General features: G+C 39.9%; 1 protein-coding gene across 1 annotated transcript in view; it reads right to left on the bottom strand.

Moving 5' to 3' along the window:
- The window catches only part of SVEP1 (sushi, von Willebrand factor type A, EGF and pentraxin domain containing 1), a 170,313-nt gene that overhangs the window by 65,764 nt on the left and 81,243 nt on the right, over positions 1-23,306 (bottom strand). Inside the window, exons 21-33 of the mRNA XM_038402181.2 lie at positions 21,846-21,942; positions 20,991-21,104; positions 19,932-20,045; positions 18,255-18,456; positions 17,328-17,485; positions 15,918-16,119; positions 15,020-15,195; positions 13,402-13,526; positions 8,572-8,695; positions 7,877-8,047; positions 6,182-6,355; positions 4,002-4,121; positions 2,851-3,027 (exon numbers count right to left, since the gene is read on the bottom strand). Coding sequence (XP_038258109.2) covers positions 2,851-3,027; positions 4,002-4,121; positions 6,182-6,355; positions 7,877-8,047; positions 8,572-8,695; positions 13,402-13,526; positions 15,020-15,195; positions 15,918-16,119; positions 17,328-17,485; positions 18,255-18,456; positions 19,932-20,045; positions 20,991-21,104; positions 21,846-21,942 — 1,954 coding nt within the window. The remainder of the gene's footprint in view (positions 1-2,850; positions 3,028-4,001; positions 4,122-6,181; positions 6,356-7,876; positions 8,048-8,571; positions 8,696-13,401; positions 13,527-15,019; positions 15,196-15,917; positions 16,120-17,327; positions 17,486-18,254; positions 18,457-19,931; positions 20,046-20,990; positions 21,105-21,845; positions 21,943-23,306) is intronic.

Genomic DNA, 23,306 nt, shown 5'->3' with positions numbered 1-23,306 from the left:
TTATGAAGGCATTCTATGCCAACTCAAAATGCTGCTTTAAATGGAAAATGGACTGAGTAAGCCATTCAGCATCAAGACAGGTGTAAAGCAGGGGTGCGTACTGTCTCCATTTTTGTTTATACTAGTCATCGACTATAGATTAAAACAATGTGACAGTGATACATATGGCTTAAAATGGAACAATTCAAGGCTATTTGATCTAGACTTTGCTGACGACATCAATCTTGTCAATGAGGATGCCAACGGACTACAAAAATGCACAAACCAAGTAAAAGAAGTAATGGAGAAGACAGGTTTGAGATACAATGCAAACAAATGTAAAGTCACATTAATGGGGACTACAGGGAACAAATCAAAATTGAAGAAGAGAAACTGGAGAAGGTGGACAATTTTACGTATCTTGGAAGTACCATCAGCCAAGATGGTACCAGTTACGAGGACATATGAAGAAGAATCGGGGAGGCAAATGCTGCACTTGGAAGAATCAAAAACATCTGGCAACTCAAAATCATCTCTCTCGAGACAAAACTGAACGTGTACAAAGCAGTTGTTATCGCCATCACAACATATAGCAGTGAGACATAGCAACTTACCAAGAAAGATATGCAAAAGCTGGATGCATTTCATCACAAATGTCTGAGAAGAATATTGGGAATAACATATAGAGATAGGAAGACGAATGAAGAAGTCAGAAAAATTACTGGATAAAGCACCCTCTCACAAATAATCTACAAAAGAAGACATCAGTGGCTGGAACATGTGCTGAGAATGGAAAAAGAATGCTTACCAAATACCACCCTTGAATGGAAGCCAGAAAACGCAAGAGGAAAGAGAGGAAGACTGTGAATAACATGGAAATGAGCAGTTCTGAATTACATCAAGCACCTCAACATGAAATAGGAAGATTTAGAGAGAAGGGCAGTTGACAGGCAAGGATAGCAAATGTGGGAAGCCCAATGTGCAGCAAAGCACGGGATGGACTAAGGTCTAAGGTAAGGCACTTAACCATCCTGAAGTGACTTCATGCCCAGATCTGGATTTGTTAGTAGTAACATGTGGGCATATTAGTAGTAGATGCAAACCCTGACCCTGAAACCTGGGTAGATGTATCTACGACGGAAGAGGTCCACTTTGCCATAAAGAAACTGGGAAGTGGGCATGCTGCTGGACCTGATGGCATAACACCCGAACTCCTCAGGTGCACCACAGAGCCTGTAAGTGTAACATTATACCATCCTTTTGTCTGGGCTTTGACTACTGGGCAGATATCAGCATAGTAGATGGAAAGGATCGTCATCCCTCTGGGGAAAGGCACTGAGTGCTGTCACTACATGCCAATAACTCTGCTTTCTGTTCCCAGAAAAGTTTTTACACTTGTCCTACTTGCCCAAGCCCCAGCCTCTTCTTGTGAAATGCCATTGCCCCGAGCAATCAGGTTTCACTGCTGGACGATCTACAATGGCATACTTGCTCTTCATCTGTTATCTGAGATCCATTGCAAATTCAATTGTCCTTTGACGGCAGCATATGTAGACCTAAAAGCAGCCTTTGATCCTGTTGACAGAGCTGCCCGGTGGAAGGCCCTAGTGGCATTCCTGACATCCACCTGAAGTTAATTTAAGACCTACATAATGACTATGGGGCATGGATGTGATGGGAGACCCACAGATCCAACAGGTCTTACTCTAGATCTGGGATGAAGTGGGGCTGTGTCCTCGCCTTAGGCCTATTCTGCCGCACAGCACATTGGCTCCTTGAACGGGTCTCTGCAAATACCAGTGTAATTGCTGGTTCAACTTCTTTTACAGACTTGGACTATGCGGATGATGTCGCCCTCTTCGACCAGGATGCAAATGACCTTAAAGATGCACGAGGGAGCTTCCAGCTCGTGGCAGCTGCCCTTGGACTAAGGAGTTATTGGGTAAAAACAAAAATTCAGAGCATCAGCACAAAAGTTGTGATACAAAACATCTGTGCTGCCAGACAAACTGTGTAAGTAGTGGATGATTTCATCTATTGAGGCAGTAACATTGTCATTGATTGATGGACATGCTAAGAAGAATCAGTTCAGAAACCTCAGCCATGAAGGACCTGCATAGTGTCTGGAGCCAAAAGAAGGTGAAATTACATATAAAGTATGGATTTATCAAACCTCCGTGCTTCCGATCCTCTTATATGGATCTGAAACATGGATATGGCTTAAACAAGACATCCGGAGGCTGGAGGTATTTCATATGCATTGCCAATGGTAACTACTGAGCATAAGACATTTTAGTTTATCAGTAATAGGGATGTATCATTGAGAACTGGCCTTGAGATGACTGAAGTCATCATCAGTCACTGCCAGTTGGCACTTGTTGGACATATAGCACACTGTGGAGATAAAGTCTCTGCACATCAAGCCCTAGATCAGACTTGAGATCAGATGGGGACACCGGCCAGCCATAGACTAGTGGCAGCCACACAGTCTTCTGCAATGATCCTGGCCGCACTGGATCAGTAATAACCCTGTGGAGCTTTCAGATGCCTGGAATAAAACCATACAATGTGGCCATGAATATTCAACGCTATGGACCTTTGGTGTATAAGTGTATTGTTGTAGTAGTTAAGCAGAAAGAGACATATTGCTTCTGGGGACACCACCCACCTTCAGTTAACCAAAAGTTTGATTAACTGGAGGTAAATAATTGGGACTGTGCCCCATAGATATGCCTGATGTGAAGTGGTTTTTCTGGTGCTCCATCCATCTCTACATAAGCCATTTCGATTCCTTCTTTTCCTCCACTGTGCTTTAACACTAACTGTTGAATTTCCTTTCAGTAAACACACAGTAGTGCCCCAAGACAATACCTTCACAGTATGGTATAAGGTGGCTCCATCCTCCAGACTGCAAACATGTGACTCTAGTTGCTCCTGTCAACTGGAAACCCTCTTCACAGGAGAAAGTAACTTCACTACCAACACTGTAATTGTCACCATAAGAATGACCATGTTCTGGATTTCCTGGATTCTTGCATTTTACTGGTTCTGTGAAAGCAGACATACCATCAACAGAGCGTACTAACAACAGGCAGTGTGGCATCACTAAACATGAGTGCTTACAAACAAGTTGAGTGATATTTGTCCAGGTATTTTGTGAAAATCAGACAAAAAAAGAATGGGGAAAATATCTATATGTATTTTTAAGAATCTCCTCAGCTTTTCTCTGTTCCTCATGTAAACTGGAAAAGGTGTACTTATGGCACCTTAGAGACTAACAAATTTATTAGAGCATAAGCTTTCGTGAGCTACAGCTCACTTCATCGGATGCATGTTTTTTCCACCAAATGCATCCGATGAAGTGAGCTGTAGCTCACGAAAGCTTATGCTCTAATAAATTTGTTAGTCTCTAAGGTGCCACAAGTATTCCTTTTCTTTTTGCGAATACAGACTAACACGGCTGCTACTCTGAAACCTGTCATGTAAACTGGATCCACTATAATATTGTGCAACTGAATTAATTTCAGTGCAGTTGACCCTTCTTGCACTGGGACTGAACTAGTATCATTAACCAACTCCAACCTCATTTTTTCCCTCCATGGCAGAAATGTGTGGTCCAGGCATATAGGGCACTGGATTGTGAGTCAGGTGACATATCTATTTCCAAATCTACCACTATGCTGGCATTTGACCATAGCAAGTTAGTTAGGTCAAAATTTTCAAACTTCAGTGCCTAATGTTAGGCATCCCGATCCATATTTAGGCACTTACATTTTACATATTTCTTTGTGCATTTGAAAGCGCAGGTCTACTTTGAAGAGTGATGCTACAAAAATGGCAATGTGGGGGATCCAAATTTATTGTCTCGTGATTTCTAAAGTAAATGTGCTCAGGTTACAAGAAAAAGTTTGTTGTTGTTTTTTTTACCCGCTATCCCTTTACCACAAAGAGGCACTTAATCTACGAAGCGAGAGTAGGTCTCCTTTGCCATCCCCAGGTAGTGGAAAATTTGATCTCATTACCTGCACATTTTTTGCCATCGCCTGTATGAGGAGGGATACAAGTACATACATAGGACCCATTTGTATTAAGGCAAGAAGCATGCTCATCGCAATCTGATCCAACAGCACATTCATCGACATCTGCAAAAATAAATGTCCTGAGGGTACTATTTGTAAAGAACATTGTTTTCAATTTACATCACTCAAAATGTCTGGCAGAATCATTTTAAATGGTATCATTAAAAATCCACCATTAACTGAATCACTTCTCTGATGCATTGTAACAGCGGAAATAAAAATAGAATAATAAAATGGAATATTTATACAAACAGTTAATTTAGTGTAAAATAAGAGATTGCCAACATTAGGGGAAACTGGAAACAGTCTGTTACTCCACAATCAGGGAATATTCTCATTGAGTTCAGGAAATGTCCTATTATGCCAATTATTTTGTTTCCAAGAAGGCAAATGAATAGGTGTTTTAGTTCATACTGAGAAAGGGGTGTACCCTAGTGGTTTGGGCAAAAGGATAGGAGTGAGGACTCTTTCACTCTAAAATCTACTCAAATCCTCTTTATGTCTCAGCTTTCTCATCTGTAAAATGGGGGAAATGATTGCTTAGCTCACAAGGTAAGCACTTTGATCATAAAACACAGAAAAAGCCCTTTTTTTGAACAGACTGTTACTACATTAGAAGCTTGCCAAGATGTTTGGAGTTGTATGATATTGGAAAGGTTAAAATGAGGTAGAAATTTATAATTACCATTATTAATTATGTGAATAATGATAGTGCCTAAGAACCTCTACCAAAGATCTAGGCCCTTTTATGCTAGGTGCTCTACCGACAATCCAATCAAAAGAGACAATCCCTGCCCTGGTTTGCTTCACTTCATATTCTAATCACTGGCTTTCTACTGTGGAGAAGCAAGCTCGGTATATATACGAGTTACTTATTGTAGGGAACGGTTCAAAACTATCTCGTTGAAAAATCCCAGCATCAGGGATTACTCCTTATATAAACCAGATCCTTTTGGGCCAGGACAATTCTTCATTAAGAACTACTCAACAGAACAGATGTTGCATGGGCTCCATAATGCAAACACATTGCTGCGGTTATTGTCAGCAAAGCATTTATCCCAGTCTCTGCAAACAATGCAGTAAAACTGGAGTGACTGGGCAACAAAGAAACAAAAGTAGGGCTGTCTACTCCTTAGGAGTGTGTACTTATTCTCAACCATTTAACCAAACAATCCAATACAAACAATAATTCTAAATGGAAAAGGTTTTCCACATTGGTGCATGGTGACGAAAAATGTTAAGAGATAAAACATATGGGGAGTCTAATTCCCCATTGCCTTGCATGCACTTTAACCAGCTTACACGTGTGTCAAGAGAGCTCAAAGTGGATATAAAATGCTATCAAATCAGAATGGTAGGGACTGACCCTCCAACGTTCTGCACCTTGTGCAGTCATTTACGCTACAGCAAGGGGCATGTAAATCATTACTATTCTGATCTTGTCACATTTTACATCCACTTTAGACTGGTGTAAATGACTGCATAAGGTGCAGGGCCATGAGGAATCAGGCACGTTGTGTTTCCCACCCAATGCACACTCACTTTTCACCCGTGTAAATGACTACACAATGTGCTAGGCAGTGGAGACTCAGACTCCTGGCGTGTAGTGCAAGGTCTTGGCTTTTAACATCCTATGGCTTGGGTTCCGAGTCCTCCAGAAACCATGCAAGGTTTGGCAAGGCTCAGATATGGTGAACTGAAGACCTGTTATAAAATGGACCTGTTTTCACAGGCTTTTTCTGTGAGGGAGAGAATAGTGAGAGGGTAGAACAACAGATGGGGTGAGATCAGCTTTGAGGTTGTAATGGAGACTGTTTGTGGCTGTGCTATGCAATGGAGGTCATGTATAAAGGGAGCTGATGTTGGACTAGAAGATCTTCGGTTTTGCTTTTAACATGGTCTTCATGTTTTCTGATGACTTAATGAGCCTAGAGTGTGAGATGAGCACTACAAAAGCTAAAATAAAATAAACACAATTCAAATGCAAATCACATTGGGCCCTATCTTGCAAGTCTTACCAATGTCAATCTCCCACTGGAGTCAATGGGAGTTTTGGGAGAGGAAGAGGAGCAGGATTTAGCCTGTAACATCAATAATACAGCCACGTAAGTGACATATCTCACCAAGGCAAGATGGCGAGATGCCATTCCAGCTTCCATTGTCAGTGCAGAACATCCTTGAATCCCCCAACAAATAATAGCCGTTATTGCACTGGTAGCTAACTGTGCTACCCGCAAAGAAGTCCTCAGCAGAATAAAATCCATTTTCTAAAGGTGGAGGCACTCCACAGCTGATTCCTACACACCAGAGACAAGGAGAGTAAAAACATGTTAGCTGATCAGACACATTCCATGAATCACCTCCTGGCACCAGTGCAGTTAGCATGAGATTGAACTCCTGAAGAAATCTCAGAGCCAACTACATGCCTGGTGTAGCTCCACCTGGTGTAGTTGAAGTCAAAGAAGCTTTATCAGGGATGATTTTGGCCCTTAAAGTTCAGCTTTCACAGCTAGGATTTTCTAGTGATGGGCTGTGAATAAGAAATGCACTGTGAAGACTGCAGTGAAAGAGCCTCTGAGGATTAATACACTGTCTCTGCAGCTGAAAACATGTGTATGTGAATAGAATGATCATAAAGGTGAATGCCTGACAGCCCTAGAGACTGACGTCCTCTATTTGTCCATAGAAAAGGTTCAGCACCACCAGCAAAAAGGCAAGTTTCTCCACACATCCCTAGTCAATGGGTCTCAACTCAGGTGCATAAGGGACATGTCTCAAAGTGAGAGGGAATCTCAGGCTCTATGCCTGAGGCTGCCAACAAGGCTGCTAATCAGTTTCAGGTATGGGGATGGTTTTTACACCTGAATTCAATTTCCTGCTCTGTCACAGACTGTGTGATCTCGGACAAGTCTCGTAGGACCAGAGTGCAATGGGAGCTAAGTGCCTATAAATACTTTTAAAAATCTGGCCCATAAATCTCTCTGTGGCTCAGTTCCCCACCTGTAAAATGGGCATAACAGCACTTCCCTACCTCACAGGGATATTGTGAGGATAAAAACACCACAGACTGAGAGATGCTTGATATCATGGTAATGGAGGCCATGTAACTACCACAGTTAGATAGAACTACTGTCAATTTAAAGAATGACAATACCAATGGATAAATGTCAGGGGAAGAAGACACAAGCCTTTGACAGCAGTACGGAAGGAAAGACTCCCAGTGGATCAAGCTAATAGTAATAACCCAGCACTCATAGACCCTGATTCAAAGCTCACGGTAGTCAGTGGAAAGCTCCTTATGGACTCCTATTGGTTTTGGATTAGGGTTATATTGTGCTTTTCATACATAGATCTCTAAGTATTTTACAAAGAAAGGAAGTATAATTATCCCCATCTTACAGATGGGGAAAATCAAGGTCACACAGTAAGTCAGTGACAGGGCTGGGAATCAAACCCATGCTGTTGAGTACCAGTCCAATGCCCTATCTACTGCACCACACCACCTTCGAAAATACTATGAAATCAGAAGGAGCAGGAGCAGAATTTTGCTACATGGCTGCCTCAATCTCACCAATGCTCAAAAAAAAAAAGTCAGATACAGTTGATTTTTTAAGCTTTTCTCCAAATTTGCTTATGATCTAAGGGGCAAGACTTGGGAGGCTCTGAGACGCTGGATAAATCATCAGATCTGTGTTACGTTCTCAGGAGTCCTTGTTTTAATTGCATCCAAACAAAGAAGCCAAGATTTCCTAAGCATGGCTTGTGACTGATAAAGCAGCCTGCAGATGCAGGCTGCTACGCTAACACAATCTACTCACTTTCACAGCGGGGAAGAGGTCGAGTCCATTGTCCCAAATTTAGACAGTGCTGGACAGAGTTCCCCACTATTTGGAAGCCTGGATCACAGGAAAGGCTCACTTTTGACCCTGGCTTTAAATTGGTTGATGAGGCCCGCAGATGAGGTATGGATCCTTCTAAGGATTGACAATCTGAGGACAAAATGCACACAGAACAGACTTAGCCTTGAATCAAAACAAATGTATTTGTTTTTAAATATCTGAGATGCTGTGCATGTTTATCTGGGAATGATATTAATGGAAAGTGTTATACTATAAAATGTATATATTATTTCCAGATTCAAAGAGCTTCCCTACATCAACATATACAAACTAAAATATATTTTCAAGCAAAAGGAGGAAACAAAAAGGTACCACAATATATTCAAACTATTGTGAGCATGAATGAATGGAAAAATCCTCTATTTGATCCAATAATATCAATCATCACTCTTTCAACATCTCAATACAGGAAGCCATAAATCTCTGTTTGAACTTTTGTTACAAAACACTGGAATTTTAGGAATGAAGACTGAATGTACCAACCATTAAATTATCAAAATAATGTATTCGAGGCTAGTAGGACAGGGGTCACATTATAGCACATTTAACCTTATAAAAAGTATTATTGTGTTATTACTTAGAACAAAAACACTTCTAGGAGATAAAGTTCTAACCAGCACAAAATATGCTCCTGTAATCTATCTTCACTCTTCCAATAACCCCAGGCAGGAAATCTGGCCAGGCCAATACATTTCCTTTTCGCAGTTCTTCTGGACAGGAAGTAGCTAGGGATTTTACCTAAGGTTCAAAATACATGGTTAGATAGAGTTCGCTAACTAACAGACAGCTTTGTAAGAAAAGAACACAAACAAAATTTTCCTCTCACATCTGCAGTCCTGAACCTAGAATCTGATTCAAAGCCAGAGTCAGTGAGAGTCTTTCCATGACTTTAGTTGGCTTTTTGAGCAAGCTCATAGGTATTTTGCTCTTCTTATTTGTTTGGATCACCTATTGTCATCAGTGCAATGGTGGAACACTGAAGCAATTTACTACTGGGTGGTGATCTGACAGAAGAGTATTGTCCTACAGGTGATGTAGGAAACATGCTAATTTAAAACCCTCTATGTATGTCTATTTGGCAGAACAGTGTATTTACCCCACAGATTAAAAACAGGTGAGGGGAAAGAATCTGAGCAGATTCTCAAGTATTTGTAAAGGGAAACTTTTACCATTAGAAATAATGGAATATGAACTATGCATCCGATGAAGTGAGCAGTAGCTCACGAAAGCTTATGCTCAAATAAATTTGTTAGTCTCTAAGGTGCCACAAGTACTCCTTTTCTTTTCGTGAATACAGACTAACACGGCTGCTACTCTGAAATCAGTTCTGAAATAATTTTATTTCTTGATACCTAATTTTAAGGACAGTAAACACAACATGAAGCTTTAAAAAAAGATGTATCCTGGAAACAAGGAATTAAGTTTTCTGAATTCCCTAAACAAACCAGGCTTTTATGTGACTTTACAAAACATGATAGGCCAGATTTTGCACACACCACAGTTAACGGAAATTAACTAGAAGCAGGATTGGGCCTTATTATAAGTGAGCACTGAATGTGAAATTGGGATGCATGAGGACAGGATAAAAACTGCTATGTTGTTAGATTAATGGATGGCTAGATAGCTTGAGCTGGATGAACATTTTCTGATGGAATAGTTTTCCACACAAAAATGCAGTTTAGTCAAAACTGCAATCTTTTGTGGGACTATGTCGATTTTTACAAAATTTTCAATGGGAAAAAGTCAAATCATTTTGACTTTCTCATTTAATTTTGACAAGATTAAAAACATTTAAATTTTCTCCTTTTGAAACCTTTTATTTAGACTTTCAGATTCTATTAACATACTGATCTTGTTATATGTATTATTACATTTTATATTATATTATGTTCACTATATGTAATATTTTACAATATATTATGTTCTGACAAGTATTAACACTTAACATTTTGATAGTTCTGAATCAAAATGATGGGAAACTGCAGTATTTCTTTCTGATCTAGAATGAAAAATAATTTTGAAATGTCAGATTTTCCAGCTCCAAGCATTTGTACCTGTGGGCAGCAAAGTCATGTACCATAACTCAATCACACAATGAGACAATAACTCATTGTATATCCAGAATGTATATCCAATCGATTAAACCTCATTAATGAGAAACAGTTGTTGTTTTCCTGAGGAAGATGTAGCCATGACAGTATTTTGAGCCATATACTACAGTTATGACCATCAGGAAATATGGGATGGAGATATATAGAAAGAATGCACAGATGGTGCACTTCAGCATTCCCACCATCACTCAGCAATGGGAGCGTGTGGTTCACAGTGTTAAGTTAAAAAGCATAAAAAAAACTAGTAGTGGACTGCTTTTGATGGGAAGATTTGTTAAGCAACAGCAATGGAATGCAGAAGACCTTTACGCCTCACCATGTTAGAGTTGCCATAACGGCAGTGGTGCATTGCAAACCTGAGCAAACTGCCTTTCTGCAGGAGATGGCAAGGTAGCTCCATTTGACACTGTGATATCAGATTTTAACTGAATGGATACTTTAAAGACCTAGACATCGCAACTGGGTGATTCAAGGGGGAAATCACAATGCTTTCCTGTACACAGTGAAATGGAAGTCATCTGATTGTCTCAAAAACTCTTTATGCAAGTTTTGTTCTTTTCATTGATGGATTCCCATTAATAACACACTAATACTAGACATTTATTTTCTCCTTGCAGTTCAGTAGCCAAATAGAAATATACAGCCCTGAGTAAAGCCCTGTGTCCAGTACCTGAGCCCTGCATTCTTGTACTGTGTGGGAGAAGGATATATGTTGGTTTAATGGAGGTTTTCCTCAAGAGACATGGACACTCAAAAAAGTTAAAATTTGCTGCTGTGACCTGTACATGCCTGGGAAATGTTGGACAGAGGACTGATTTATTTTCTGTGTCCTTTCCTTTCAATAAAATTCTAAATACAGGGCGTTAGTCTCCAAGCAGAAGTGATCTGGGTCAAAAGCCCAAGTTGCACAGTGTGCAGTCCCTGAGCTTAAATGTTCAGTAGAAAAAAATGTAGATAGGTTTGTGGACCTTGGGATGTCATGTTAGACATTGGAGCAGTGACCCCAAGTGTGGTCCTAGTGAGCTGACTGCATCATCTTGCAGGAGAGGCTAAGGTTCTGTTGGACACACAAAGATTTTTAACTCTCTTTAAAAGTAAGGGTATTTATGGGCTTTTTTAAAAAAATACATAAAACCTGGGATGATTAGACAATTGAGTGAAGAAAGTGGAAAGGAAGGTCTTGGAATCAGCCACCCCCAATTTCGCAGGAAAAGAAAGTAAGAGAGTTCCTGGAATAGAGTCTAAAAGCCCTTATATAAACTGTAATGCCATAACCTCACTACGAAGGTCCTACTCAGTATATTATAGCTCTCCCTAGCTGGCCTAAGACAGAAGCATTGCTCTCAGCCAAGCAACTGCTTAAAGTGATAAATGCCCTACAGAAGACAAATGTTCAGTAAAGGAAGATTAAGGGCTTCCATCCCTCTAATAGGAAGGGCAGAAGTACCGCTCTGAAGGAAAATGGTTGTTTAATTAAGAAAACATGTTGATAACTGAACTAGTGCATTCCATGGCTGTGCTGAAGAGCGACTCTAGTAATTCCCCGGTGCAAAAAGGAATGTTTTCTATGGCCACATGCAAAGTTGAATTAAAAATTGCAAAGAAAAAGGAAGAGCAGCCCAAGGAGGAAAGCATTGGCATGGTTTAACCCCCTCTCTCATTGCACACAGCAATGGACTGGAAGGGGATTGGCCTGGTTAGGAGAACAAACATGCAAATCTGTGCGGAAGCTGTGGAATATTTCATGCGGGATGGAAAAAAAAAAAAGCAGTGGCCTACATGAAATGGGTGGCTGGTCTCTGTCCTGTTTCTGATGGATAAGTATCCATGTCACAAACACGTCACAGGTAGCATCTTGTTGTCAGCCTCAGTGAGGAGGGCCGGTATTTAATGATTATGGCAACCAAACTACTCTCACCTCCTCCCATCCCGCTTGGCCTGATCTACACTGAAGTATAAAAGATTGTACAACTGGATGGAGCTGGTACATGGACTAGGCACCAGCAGCCTGATCTATTTTTACTGAAGCATCTTCAAAAAAACTCCTTCCTGCAGCACGGGCTGCTGAAAAATGGTCCAGGCTAGGGCACCAAACTATTTTGGAACCATTTGGAATTGTGGGGGAGATCTCCCTAGTGCAGACACAAGGTAAGAGGATATTGGATGGAGAAGGGGAGGGGACCTTCCCCCGACTGACATACAGAGAACTTCATTTTCCACTGCTATCAGATCAGCATCTTTTATGAGTGTTAACCTCACTCACAAACCAAAACAAATCAAACCAAAAAACCCCCAACCCAGACTACAGCAAAAATGAAAGAGCACTGGGTTTGACCTGAAGAAAATGAACATGTCAATGGACAGCTAATAGTACATCTAAAGAAGTCTTAAAGCTTTTATTTAGTCTCTCTTTTATTCAATTGGCAACGTATTCTGTACATCATTATTCCGTTCCGTTTCATGGAGGCTTGTAGGAAGAAAAGGCTTACCAATAATCTCAGTGGGCTAAAGCTCTAGTGTATAAAATAACTTTGAAATAAACACAGACAATGAAGATGATTTACTATTTCAAGCTCTAATAACAAAAGAGGTAAAAAGTTTATCGGAAATTTACTTGGCTAGTTTTCCTGTTGTGGTCTCACATCTGTTTTTTAGCATTAAGACCATGGATTATGGGACATACCATAATTGAAGGATAGGATTTTCAAAAGCACTTTTCATTGGCCTAACTCTGCTCCTGTTGAAGTTAGTGGGGGGCGGGTGTTCTGCATTCCTGGCAATGGGACTGGAGTTAGGCCAGGGCTGAGAGTGCTTTTGAAAATCCCACTTGAATGGCACAGCAGTGAAGACTTCAAGCACAGGAAATGACCACTTCTTCAAACTCACATCCACATTATCATGATGCACCAAAATCCCTGTGATTCAAGATGAGACTACAACCCTCAGCAACACACAAGCAGGATCAAGCCCTTAGCGCTTCCCATGTAAATGAGACCCACCGAGCAAGTTCTCTAGTAGATTTCATGGAGTTTCCTCCCTTCTCTGGTAGAGAGGGCTCTACTATGGTTACAATATATTTTGTGTATGTTTTCTCCTTCCCTTTCGCTCTCCTGCATTGAGTTGGTTATTGAGGAATGGCCCTGCCAAAATCTTCAGTTTTAATCTTACTCCATATACATTGACATACAGCTATAAAAGTATCACCTCCACACAGGGCCCAATAAGATTCCCATTAACTTCAGTGGGAGTTGGATCATGCCCATTTGGCAAAAATGCATTAAAACTAGTTTGGAAACTGAGCAAATGAATGAAAACTATTAAGTAAATATTCACCTCCTGTGGGGATAGGACATGGTCCCAGATGTTGAGCTGGCTAAGAGAGCCCACAAAAGATTCTGCTGGATTGAATCCTTCTCCTCTCTGGTCTTGCTCTTGTCCAAGTATTAGTGCACCACCACCTAAACACAAAGTAAAATGAAGATGTTACTGCTCTGTACAGTTGTTGATGATGGTAAATACCTTATAGCAAAAACTGTCAAATACCCAAAGTACCCACAAAAATTGGTTACCTAGTAGCAGTGATCTTTAAAGGTTAAGCTAACCTTGACTGGAAACTGGGGATACTTTTAAGCAGCTGTTTAAGAAAGGCCTTTTCTTTTTAGAGTTACCCTTAAACTAGGTTTTATTGTGAATCATATTACAACATTATTAATAATGTAATTATGAATTATTAATTGGCATAGCATATTTCACAGTAACAGTTGGTTAACTATTGCTTTAAATTATCCCATATCAATGTTTCAAAACTTATACAAAGAGTTAAAATACCATGTAGAAAAAAGGAGCATTTGATTCCAAACAACTGAACCACATGGAAGACTTGATGGTAAACACTGTAACACCCCACACAAGTAAATTCTGTTCTATCTCATCTAATATTAGCCCTAACATTGGAGACCAGTTTGTGCCTGGCACCACATGAGGCCAGAGGTGCCAGATGCCTTCCTGCCTTGTCCCCAGGTTTTGGACAGAGGCACAGTGTGGTTGGGAATGGAGGGAAGGAGCACAGAACCCTGCAGGAGCTTCACCATTAAAAACAGAAACCATGCTATGTTTCTGAGAAGACTGTTCTAAAATGGTATATTCATTAAAGATTTTAAATGACCAGTACTCGTCTCTGGAAAGCATGGACCTTCCACTGCTCTTCAGCTCTCCCATGAAATAACATATTGCATGTCTTCTTTTAACACTACAATACAACAGTTGCTCTGAATGAAAAACACTCCAAATACTGTATGTCATGCAACCTGTTAAGTGTCCTTCATTTTCAAGCAGGTAGTTAAGGGCTTGATCATCCTCCCATTGCAATCATGGGGGGGTTTTGCCACTGATTTCAGCAGGGAAAGTGTCCAGTTCTAACAATAAACTAATCTTAATTTCTTCCTCATATCAAAGGAAACAATGAAAGAAGTGGACATAAAACAGTTCTGTCATTCATATTCTAGTGAATGTAAAAACATGTCATATACTGTGAGGAAGAGGTGTTCCTGAAATTAAACTCCAAAAATAGGCCTGAAAATTATGAGAAAAAAACCCTCTAAATACATGCTTCCAAACCAAAATCGCTCCTGAGTTTAACACAGGCATCCAGTTGTGAGATCTATTCTCACTAAAATATTCTCTAGTCAATTTAGTCAATGCATTTCTTCTATGGGCAGGATTCTGCCATCCTTAAGCAGGCTGTATGAGACCTTACTCCATGAATATTCCCACTGGTTGAGTGAGAGACTACTCATGGACTAAAGTACTACCCAGCCTGAAGAAAGATGAAATAATTCAGTTCTACATAAGTGCTGAACACAGAAATAAACAAAACCTTCCAAGCCTTGCAAGCCCTACAATAACAAGAAAAAAGAGACAACAGAGCCAAACAAATGTTAACAAGATATACCAGGGATTTTTGATCCTACAGATAGACCTCTGCCTCCATCAGACAACTTCCCGTCAATATACACATTCCAGGCTCCATTCATGCATGTCCAGGTGACTGCAATGTGATGCCAGTTGCCGTCGTTCACAGAGGGACAATCTGTGATCCTCTCTTTCCCATTCACATAAAGAACCCAGCTGCATAAAAAGCAAATACCAAGGCACATTCAATCGCATACAGAGGTTTAATAAATATAACATTCTCTTTCAAGAAAATAAAGTTTTCTTTCTGCTTGCTACTCCCTACACAGGAAAAGTAATTTACTGAAGGAGGTTAAGTTTCCCCAGCTCACACAGGAAGTCCCTGCTGCCATACTTGTTCCCAAAGAGAAGACTTGGGAGTCGTCATGATCATAATCACAGACAAAGAAATAAGGGGCTATTTCCACATGTTTAACTCCGTAAATACTTAAAAAAAAAAAAAAAAAGGAGTTTCAGTCATGTTTTTCAGTGGATTCCTAAACTTGAGTTGTTCTTGGTGTCTGACAACCCATTGGCCAAAGGGTCACAGTAATCAATATGCCTGCTGATAAGTTTCTTTTTTATGTACATGTTACATTAAATACATCTTTTTTATTCTGTGTAAAAAAAAGACAGGAAGAAATATCCTGCCTTCTGAGCATTGCTAATTTGTTGCAGACACCAATGCCCCAAAATTTTGGGGGTTCTGGATTAATCACACGGAAAAAATCAGTAAGAAAGGGCAACTCCAGCTACACAGTTTTGATTCAGATTCAGCTATGAACTTCCCCAAAGACAGGTGTCATTGGAATTTAGTGTTTTAGTTCAGACTCCTTTCTATCAATTAAAATGCAGTTATAATCTAGGAAGAAAGATAATAATATTGTTGATTGATTTACCCATTGTAATCTGTTAGCAGAAATGAATTGTCACTTCCATTCTCCACTGCATAAGAAATTGGAGTCCCATAATTAGTAGTGTCAGTTGATCTCATCCAGAATGCACAGGTGATGTCACCAAGTGACGGGAAAATATTGTCAAGCATGACATAGCCATAGATACCAGACACTTCAAAATCCAGGTTAAAACCAGAGGACTGTTCTGCAACAAACAAGAATAATTTTCAGATCTACATTCTTGCAACTGTATCAACAAATTAAATGAAGCTTAATCAAATGCAATAAAACTAACCATAACCAGGCTAAAAGCATTTGCTTTCAACTGGACTGAACTAGAAATATTCTATTTATAGCCTACAAGGTGTTTACATACCTAGAAAAGATGCAGGGTTTAAGAAACACAATAAAAAATACTGTAATTTTCTGGTAGATAATGAACATGAACCTTTCACAACATTGGATGTGCCTTTCAGCCCTCTGTCATACAACTAACATGTCCATCTGGCCATCCTAAATCCAAAAGTGCCTGATTGGACCTGTGTATAAAATGGGACCAAATAGAGACATGGTTCTTTATGGAATTAAGATATTGTGCATTTATGGAACAGAATTTGTGTCTTTCATGTTCAAGGTATTGCAAGGTGCTTTACAAAGAAGTAAAATACATATTCTGTGCAAACGCAGCAGCCATTACGCATTCAGTAGTAGTTCTCATAAAGCCCTGGACATTAGAATCTGTTCTCCTGAGAGAGGGGCTGATGCATAGATGACCAACACGTCTCCTGCCCCTTCATAAAAATTGCCAGTGGATCTTTAACTTCCATCTGAAGATCCACCACATATGAGCTTGGTATCACAGGTTAACGTCTTGTCTTAAACAGAAATGTTATTGAGCCAAATTTATCTCTGCTGTAACCTTGCTGAAGTCAAAGGAATCTCACCAGGTTGGAATTTGACAAGTTATCTTTAAGACTGTATAGTGGAAACCTCATGCCCTTTGTTACCACAATATCTGTGACTTTCTGATGAAAGCATCATGAGTAGTATGTGAAGTACAAAGAGCTAAATAACTAGGACATGTGAAAGAGGCCGAAATTGAATTTCACAGGCCTATAGTGTATGACAAAAAGGGTACTGTGCTTTTAAGCAAAGAAAAACATTTACCAAAATATCGTTTGCTAGCATGCATGATGTTACTTTGTATTTACAGGCTACATTTGAAATTCATTATTAATTATTATTATTATTATTATTTGTACTGCTGTAGCTCGCAACGGCTTTGCTCAGGGTTGAGACCCCCACCCTGCCAGCAGCTGTACAGAGAAGCCATACGGTATTAACTCAGCTAGCATAATTCTTGCCCAGAGGCTTTGTCAAGCCACCTTTTGCTGACACTCTGGTCCCGTGTACCTGTTTCACACCTGCTGCCCGTAAAGCCTGGGGGACATTTACAAACGTACGAGTTCAAGGCATCCACACAGACTGCTTGGTTTAAACAAGGATTGGGTTCACACTCATTGATGTTCACTTCACAGTGCAGTCCCATGTACCCTATCACACACTGACACCTGAGGATGAAAACAAAAACACTCTTCTATTGTGGCCACTTTTAAAGCTCACACATCTGTGGACTGGAGGCACTCTTTGTTTCTGCTAAAGATCCAGTTACATTACAAAAAGCCAGAACATTAGAGAGGCACTCCAATATTATGGAACCTCAAAATTCACAACTGGTCCTTTTCTGTAAAATGGGCCAGAGGAGAACACCCCATAAACATCAGAGAAGTTCTGATCTGGATCCAGAAACAAACTTTTGGGTCCAGGTTCATCTTGATGAAACATAAAAATAGAAGATAGGAAGGGCTGAGGTCCATCAATGCCCATATCTTTCCCCGGGCCCAACTATCACAGGAAACTTGATCATGTGGGATACACAAATTGATGATAATTGTTCAATGCTATAACAGAAGCGCACAAAAAACTCCAAGGGTCCCCCTCCTTCCCCATGCCAATACAGCCTGTGGGAAAACTGATTCAGGAAAACAGTACTTTGTAAGTTTCCTCACACTGTAAGGGTGGCAGCCCTATAGCACTCTCACTTTCTACCCCTTCCCTGCCACATTCTCCTCACTATCTATCACACCTTTAACAAAAGCTAAAATAACACCATCATATTTTTTTTCTTTTTAAATATCCACCTTTATCCCACACTGGGGTGCATATTGAGACCACTTGACAGATTAGCCCTACAGCCTTTGCTAAAATCTTTGGGGAAACCCAGACACTGCAGCACATCTGGCTTTGTGTATTACAGGAAGTCCGTCAGCAGTTTTTCACCTGAAGTTGTTGATACCATCTTTGCATGTGGCCCCATTCTTACAGGGTCTGCTGAGACACTCATCAATGTTTTTTTCACACAAGACACCAGTAAACCCAGGAAGGCACTTGCAGTGGAAACTCCTGAGCCGATCCTCACAAATGCCCTTGTTTAAACATGGGTTTGAAAGGCATTCATTCACCTCTGTTTCACAGCGAGTGCCTGGGAAGAGAGAGACCAAAGCAAAGCTTTACATTCAATTTAAAAAAGATTCAAGATCTGTTAGGAACAATCAGGAACCAATTTCTATGATTCGGTGTCTCTGACAAATCCAGAAGACAATTAAAATTATACAGAATTCTTTGGGGAATGGCAAACAACAGATTAGCTGAGTGGCTGGCTTTTTTCCTCAGCATATATTGCATTGATTGGATGCAACTGTAGAGGAGATGCAGGAATCAGTTTCACAGTTATAGAAATAAAACCCTCGTTACACATTTGTCAACATTTGAAAAAACCAAACTTTTACTGGGAATGTACAGAAGTGAGTGTTACCAACTTTGTTAGTAAGTTGGGCTCTTCACATAAGAAGTATGTCTCATCTGTCAGGGCTTGTCTACATTACCTGCTGGATCGGTGGGCAGCGATCGATCCACCAGGGGTCGATTTATCGTGTCTAGTCTAGAAATGATAAATTGACTGCCAAGTGCTCTCCCGTCGACTCCGGTACTCCACAAGGGCAAGAGGTGCAGGCGGAGTGGACAGGAGAGCATCAGCCGTTCACTTACCGCAGTGAAGACACCGTGGTACGCAGATCTAAGTACATTGACTTCAGCTACGTTATTCGCCTTGCTGAAGTTGCATAACTTAGATCGACCCTCTCCCCGGTGTAGACCAGGCCTCAGTTTGTAAGTGGTAAAGTAATGATATTCAGGTGTCAATATGGGTTAAGGGCTGGATCTTTCATCACCAAAATTCCCATGAACTCATACATTCTCAGGAAGTTGTGTGTGTGTGAAGAGTGCAGGATGGGCTCCAAGGATATATTAGAAACACACACACAGTCAGAAGCTGAGACACCATTCTGAGTAAATGATGAGAGATACAGAGGAGAGAAAGTATTGCTACAATGGAAATGAGGTTGGAACCTTTTCATTTTTTAAAGAAAACCATCCAGGAGTTTAGTTGTGCATAAAGTTCCAAGTTGTGAGATATGCAAAGTTGCAGAAGATTTAAAGTCAAAGCTTTGTGGCAATCTGGAAACCCAGGAGAAGAAAATCATTCTTTAACATGACACAAAGCAACAGAAAGTTGCAAAGCTAAATGGGATGAGAGCAACTTCTAATAGAGATGGGGAGGATTTGGCCCATGGATATGCTATAAAAATAATTAATAATCAACAACAATAGCATTTAACACTAGTATATCAACTCTGAAATATTTCATCAAGGTGAATATTATTATTCTTTGCTCAAGATCATACAAAATTGGGAATAGAACGCAGATCTCCTGACTCCCAGTCGTGTGCTTGAAGCCAGCAGACCACACCTTCTCATCTAAATATTACACATGCCTAGATCAATGCATACCTATAGCAAATATATGAAGATAATCTTGAATTATGCTGTACTTCTTAGTGAGCATAAGGTAAATCTTTTCTGGTTAATATAAATAAAAACTAAATCCATCAAGCTTACCTGTGAATCCTTCTGCACACGTGCAGTGATAAGCATTGATGCCATCAACACAAAGTGCTCCGTTCACACATGGGTTGGACCTGCATTCATTTATATCTTCCTCACACAGTAAACCTTCAAGCAATAATAATTACAAGCCATGATTTACACAGTATTTTAATACATACCTGGTACGTATCCGGTAGTGATTGGTTTTGAAAGCCATAATAGCAAAATATTTCTTGTGTCATAAAAGGTTATTGAGAGCAGGAGATAAAATCTCTCAGGGATGCAATTCAGTGTGAAGAGTTGCCCATCCGTACACATAGTTATTGAGACTTTAGAGCTCAATGTTTAAAAAGCAGTCAGCAGCACATGCATCATTTTAATTCATATTGACATAAAAAGCTTTTCTAGAGCTAATGTGATATAGGGTAGAGACTGCTTGGGTGGAAAGATCTCTGCATCGGAACAGGAGGATACCTATTCAATAATCAACAATTTAATGATAAAATAAGTTAAGACCTCGATTCAGCAAGGTACAAAAGCAGGTGCCAGACTTTAAGCATGTGAAAAGTGCTGTTCAGAGAGTGTGTGTGTGCGCGCGCATGCATGTGTGCGTGTTTTCAATAACGTTTCTGTTCGAAGAGAAAAGATGAAAAAATATCAATTAGGCATCCATAGGATTACTCACATGCTTGAAGTTAGGCATCTGCCCAAGTGTCTTGCTGAATCAAGACCTTACAGTATTAGGTTTCATTAGCATTTTTCCACAAAAGTGCCTCGTTAATATTTCTTCACTGTTATTCCTTTTTTTTTAGAACAGAAGTGTACTACACACACACACACACACACACACACACACAGAGTACATCTTGAATATTAATCCTTTTACTTCACAAAATATTCACCTACACCAAAGGTTTTCTCTGTCTAATGGGCCAGATTCACCAATGTTATAATTCTATGGAAGTCACTGAAGAAATAAGCATAACCCTAATAGGTCTATTTTATTTATGCAACATGTAACTGATACCCTTATGAAGAGGAGTTATAAAGCAATTAAATCACTTCTGTCACCTGTATAGCCTGGTTGGCACTGGCAAATGAACACCCCAATACCATCTTTGCAAACTCCATTGTTGAGGCAAGGGGTTGACTTGCACTCATCAATCTCCTTTTCACACTTTAAGCCTAAATTGAAAAACAAAGCAGGATCACAACTAAGAACACAGCAAGAAAGTATAATTAAATCACTCAGAAACACGGAGGGCATTGCAGACCATTATCTTTGCTTTAAAACACAGCAATTCACCAGAGACACGTGACAATTGCTATCAGAAAGGTACAGTGCAGTTCAGGCAATAATAAAATACAAGCGGATCAGCTCCAGATCTTCAAACTTAGTACATTTCTATCCTTTTAAAAAAAACAATCATTGGGGAATATAACATACCCAGTTGCTTTGGAGCACCTGCAGAGCTCACAATGGATACATGCAAAGGCAGACCTAATGGGATTAATGGACTGCAGTGCGAGTTTCTCAGTCCTTGCTGATCACAGTTGTGGTCAAGGGGTGGGATTTTCAAATATATTCAGTCTTGGTCTTATGCTGCTCCCATTAAAGTCAATGGGGATGTTACCATTAACTCCAATAGGAACACAGTATAGGCCAACATGAGATAATCTGAAAATCTCTTTTAGAGAACAAACACTGAGATAAACCATACAACAACAAAGGGAACAGTTCTTCATTTTTTTAAAAAATGTGAAGAATAATGAATAACCTTTGTCAGCAATAGTGATTTCCATTAATTATATTATGTGCTTTTTCTGCTGGGAGTGTCATGTTCTTTTATAATTTCTCCTCGGAACAGAACTTTCTAACTACCTCATATGATGAAACAATGTCCCCCCAACATACACGCACTTTACCTGTGTATCCAGGTGGGCACATGCAAATGTACCCACTTCCAAGTTGTTTGCATGTGCCATTATTATGGCATGGTTCCAGGAAACACTCATGAAAAACCTGTCACAGATCAGAACAGTAGAGTTATCAAAGAGGTGGAGATACAACCATGTGTATTACATAGACAAATATCTATTCCAAATTTAAACAGCAAACTATTTCACTGTACCTGGCAAACCTGTAACTCATGATCATAACCTTTTAGCTCTTCATATGTCTGTGACACTAATTCTGTCTTTATACATTGACTTGTTCATTACTCTTATGATTTCACTTTCTTTATAGAGTATGTGCATCTTTTGTCTGTGATTGTGTAAAACAATCTCAACTCACAGTTGATGAACATACAATTTAAGTGATGTGCTGAACTGTGAGACCATTCATTAGCAGCAATTTTCCAGCAATCTTCTACACCAAGTGCCTTCTCTGAGGTCAATTTCCCCCTTAACCATTCTTTGCTCCACGGAGGAAGCATCTAGGCAGTTGAAGTTAATACTTGTAATGGGTGTTTTGGGTGCTCTATTTAACAGTTACTAGATGTTTGCAGCTCTTCCTCTACAGAGCCTAACAATGACTGACACGTAATAGCATTTTTAAAAAAATGTCTTTATGCCACAGTTCTCTAGCATTACTTGTCCACTCTGTTCCTCTCCACAGAGGTTGGTAATGTATCCCTGCCATCAGCCATCTGCAGTTGCTGGGAGAGGTGAGTCAGGGCACACTGTGGACTGCATTAGGCCTACAGGCTGTATTTTAGGCACCCCTAATCTAAAGAATACAGAAATAAATACCCGGAACTAGTGGCATGAAAGGGACTTTTTCAGATGTTAGTATTCTAGTTATTGTTATTTATTTGTACTTTGATAGCAGGCCTCACTTCAGCAAAGCACTCAAGCATGTACTTAACTAAGTACATGAATGGTCCTATTGACTTAAATGGGAAAACTCAAGTGCTTGCTGTATTGGGGCCTATGTCTGTGGATTGCACATATTATAAGCTAATAGTTCAGGTCTAATTTATCACTTACCAACTTTATTCATATAATGTAGCTTCTCACAACCTGATTCTGAGACAGAGTGGTCTTTTCTGAGTTACAACAATGGGGGCCTTTCATGCAAACCCATAGTCCTGGGAATAGTCTCCACTCATGTGAGTGATCGCATGTATTTTGAGAGGGCTAATCACAGGAGAAAGGATTTGCAGAATTGGGTCATACCTGACTTTTTAAATTTATATAATCTCTTCTTAAATTTATATAAATTAAAACAAATAAATGAAAATAAATACTTCAGAACCAGAACCTGGAAGCCAGAAGTAATTTCCTGGAAGACTAAAATGAAAAAGAAACCAAATAAAAGAGACACTGATCACCAGCATAGGAGCTACTGATCAGATGAGGGGAAGACCTGCCAACTGCAAGGAG

This window comes from Dermochelys coriacea, chromosome 5 (assembly GCF_009764565.3).
Source record: "Dermochelys coriacea isolate rDerCor1 chromosome 5, rDerCor1.pri.v4, whole genome shotgun sequence".
Classification (NCBI taxonomy): Eukaryota; Metazoa; Chordata; order Testudines; family Dermochelyidae; genus Dermochelys; species Dermochelys coriacea.
Note: the sequence above shows the minus strand (reverse complement) of the source record. Positions and strands in the feature narration are given on the sequence as shown.